General features: G+C 37.3%; 1 protein-coding gene across 2 annotated transcripts in view; it reads right to left on the bottom strand.

The window, feature by feature from the left end:
• The window catches only part of BBS7 (Bardet-Biedl syndrome 7), a 49,863-nt gene that overhangs the window by 12,442 nt on the left and 33,224 nt on the right, over positions 1-4,197 (bottom strand). For both annotated transcript variants that reach the window (XM_017497584.2, XM_017497587.2), the window contains exon 13: positions 2,287-2,352. In XM_017497584.2, coding sequence (XP_017353073.1) covers positions 2,287-2,352 — 66 coding nt within the window. The remainder of the gene's footprint in view (positions 1-2,286; positions 2,353-4,197) is intronic.

Here is a 4,197-nt window from a genome sequence, read left to right on the forward strand (position 1 = left end):
TTTTTTTCAGTAGAGATAGGGTTTCACCATGTTGGCCAGGCTGGTCTTGAACTCCTGACTTCAAATGATCCACCTGCCTTGGCCTCCCAAAGTGCTGGGATTACAGAGGTGAGCCACTGTGCCCAATCCTCTCTTCTGTGACTTGCCTATCCATATCCTTTGCCTATCTTCCTTACTCGGTGGTTTTTATTGTAACAATTATAGGCTGTATTTATATTTTATTGACAATTATTATCTGTTAGACAATTGAGTCTTCTTATTTAAAATAAGTAGGTACTTAATTCATCCGAATTTATTTTTGATATATGGCATAAGATAATTCATTTAATTTTCTTCCAGATGGATGCCAGTTGTGACAACAGCAATTTTTAAATAGAAATATTGATTTAACAGAAGTGTTCCCTTCTATTAAAATAGAAATGTCATGCCCTAAATTCCCATAAATGTGAAATGTATTCTGGGTTCTATTTCTAGGTTATTCTGTTGCATGGCCTATTTATTTAGGCTTAGAAATATCCTCCATTATTTTATGGTAGTTATATGGTATGTTTTATCATATGGCAAAGCAAGTTCCACCTTTTCTTCTTTCTCATAATTTTCTTGGCTCTTTTCAGGCATTTTGTCATTCTTCTATACTTTAAAATTATTATATCCAATTAAAAAAAGAAGAATATGGTGGGGCGTGGTGGCTTATGCCTGTAATTCCAGCACTTTGGAGCCAGGCAGATAAACTGAGGTCAGGAGTTTGAGACCAACCTGTCCAACATGGTGAAACCCTGTCTCTACTAAAATACAAAAATTAGCCAGGCATGGTGGCACATGCCAGTAATCCCAACTGCTCAGGAGGCCGAAGCATGAAAATCACTTGAACCAGAAAGGTGGAGGTTGCAGTGAGTCAGGATTGCCTCATTGCACTCCAGCCTGGGCAACAGAGCAAAACTCCATCTCAAAAACTAAAAAATAAAAAAAAAAGAGAACATTGCTTTTAAACAATTTTTAGACTACTTTCAAATTTATTGGCAGAAACTTGCTCAATGTAAAATGTTTAATTAGGTTACTTACTGAAAAAAAAATTTCATTTTTTTTTAGAAATAAATTTTTCTCAGTTTTCCATTTCTCTTTCAAAGTACATAAAAGGGAATGTATGCAGACCAAAATGAATTGTTTAGGGGAAAAATCATATTTTCCTGAAACTTCCTTAACCAGATGTGAAAAAAATATTGTGTAACGGCATCTCTCTTGAAAAGTTTTATTAAAAAACCTTTGAGTTTCAAAACATCAGAACACCAGGAAAAAAGTTACAGTCCTTAATTTTTGGATCATAGTTCTATCAAAATGAATCCCACTACAAATCACTAAAACTGATTTGTGTGCTATGCTAAGTATTTAATTATAAAAATGACTATGTCATTAAGTTGCTAAAGAAAACTTTAAAAGGTTTTCTCTAGAATGTATGGTAATAAATGATATCACTGGAATGCAATCAGCAAAATTCAGAAGGTAGAAAAATATATGGTGAATGCCCAGATACTTAAATAACTAAGTTAATTTAGAAAATGACTGGCTTAAGCTATAAAATAAAAATCAGTAAAACCTGAACATTAAATATTTTATAATATTAAAAAATATTGTTGATTTTTCTTAGGTGTGATAATAGTGTTGTTATGTTAAAAAAAAAAAGGGAGTACCTATCTTTTAGACATACTAAATGAAATGATGAATATCTTGTATTTGCTTCAAAATATTTTAGGGTAGTGAATGATAGCATAAACAAGATGGCCATGAGTTGACCATTGCTGAAGCTGTGTGATTAATACATGGGGATTTATTACTTTTATAAACGTTTGAAACTTTCTATAATAGAAAACTTGAAAAAAATGTTTCAGTTAGAGGAAATTTTAGGACCAGTAATTTTAGGCTGGGCATGGTGGCTCACCCCTGTAATCCCATGCATTGTAATCCCAGCACTTTGGGAGGCCGAGGTATGTGGACTGCTTGAGCCCAAGAGTTTGAGACCAACCTGAGAAACACGGCAAAACCCAGTTTCTNAAAAAAAAAAAAAAAAAAAAAATCAATGATTTCAGAGAAGGTGATTGCGAAGTAATAGCAGAGATTGTGGTTTGGCCTAAATTACAACCTGACTGGTCACTAAAAATTCATTACTCCAAAACAATTCATTTCAGGGAGAAATTAAATGCAAACAAATAACATCATATGTTGTAAGATATACCAGCGGGAAAAAGGAAATCCAAACATTCAAGTACAGGTAAATTCTAATATTTTTACCTTCAGTTCCAGCCTTGTGGTATTTGCCTGGCACCGATAAGTGGCAAGAAGGAAGTTGTCATTTAACTGGGAAGAATACAAAGTGGAAGAAAAGAATGAATCCATGATTTGGCAACAACAACAAATCATCAATAATAATAATGGTTAACATTAACTTAAGTACCTGTCATTGGTGCTAAGTGCTTTTCAAACATGTTCTAACTTATACTTACAAAAACCCTATGCACTAAGTTTTACTAATTAAATTTTAACATATGAAGAAACTAGTTTATGAGGAGTTAAATAACTTCCCCAAAGCCAGTAAGTAATGAAACTGGAATTCAAATTTCTATCTAAAGCGCATGCTCTTTCCATCTTAAGTCTTTACAATAAGATTTTTAAACATTAAGAGTTTTTCTAAAAATCTGACAATGTGGTGTTTGATTTTCTGCTCTTGTGTCAGTTTGCTGAGAATGATGGTTTCCAGGTTCATCCATGTCCCTAATCAAACACTGCATGTTCTCACTCATAGGGGGGTGTTGAACAATGAAAACACATGGACACAGGGAGGGGAGCACTATACACTGGGGTCTGTTGGGGCGAAATAGGGGAGGGACAGTGCGGGGAGGGGAGTTGGGGAGAGATAGCATGGGGAGAAGTGCTAGATGTGGGTGATGGGGAGGAAGGCAGCAGATCACACTGCCACGTGTGTGACTATGCAACAATCTTGCATGTTCTTCAAATGTACCCCAAAACCTAAAATGCAATAAAATTTAAAAAGAAAAAAAAATCTGACAATGCAAACAACAAATGTGATATGGTTTGGGCTGTGCCTCCACCCAAATCTCAACTTGAATTGTACTCCCATAATTTCCATGTGTTGTGGGAGGAACCTGGTGGGAGATAATTGAATCATGGGGCCAGTGTCTCCCATACTGTTCTCATGGTAGTGAATAAGTGTCACAAGACCTGACAGTTTTATAAGAGAAAACCTCTTTCTCTTGGCTCTCATTCTCTCTTCCCTTCTGCCACCATGTGAGATGTGCCTTTCACCTTCCGCCATGATTGTGAGGCCTCTCCAGCCTCGTGGAACTATGAGTCCAATAAAACTCTTTCTTTTGTAAATTGCCCAGTCTCCTGTATGTCCTTATCAGCAGTGTAAAAATTGACTAACACAGTAAATTGGTACTGGTAGAGTACGGTGCTGCTATAGAGACACCCAAAAATGTGGAAGTGACATTGGAACTGGGTAACAAGCAGAGGCTGGAACAGTTTGGAGGGCTCAGAAGACAGGAAAATGTGGGAAAGTGTGAAACTTCCTAGAGACTTGTTGAATGGCTGTGTCCAAAATGCTGATGGTGATGTGGACAATGAAATCCAGGCTGAGATGATCTCTGATGGAGATGAGGAACTCGTTGGTAACTGGAGCAAAGGTGACCCTTATTATGTTTTAGCAAAGAGCTGGCAGCATTATGCCCCTGCCCTAGAGATGTGTGGAACTTTGAACATGAGGGAGATAATTTAGGGTAACTGGCAGAAGAAATTTCTAAGCAGCAAAGCATTCAAGAGGTGACTTGAGTACTGTTAAAAGCATTCAGTTTTATGAGGGAAGGAGAGCATAAAAGTTCAGAAAATTTGCTGCCTGACAATGCTATAAAAAAAAAAAATCCCATTTTCTGAGAAATTCAAGTTGACTATAGAAATTTGCATAAGTAGGCTGGGCGCGGTGGCTCAAGCCTGTAATCCCAGCACTTTGGGAGACCGAGGCGGGTGGATCACGAGGTCAAGAGATCGAGACCATCCTGGTCAACATGGTGAAATCCCGTCTCTACTAAAACTACAAAAAATTAGCTGGGCATGGTGGCGCGTGCCTGTAATCCCAGCTACTCAGGAGGCTGAGGCAGGAGAATTGCCTGAACCCAGGAGGCGGAG

The sequence above is a fragment of the Cebus imitator genome, unplaced genomic scaffold (genome assembly GCF_001604975.1).
Source record: "Cebus imitator isolate Cc_AM_T3 unplaced genomic scaffold, Cebus_imitator-1.0 Scaffold233, whole genome shotgun sequence".
NCBI classification, from domain to species: Eukaryota; Metazoa; Chordata; class Mammalia; order Primates; family Cebidae; genus Cebus; species Cebus imitator.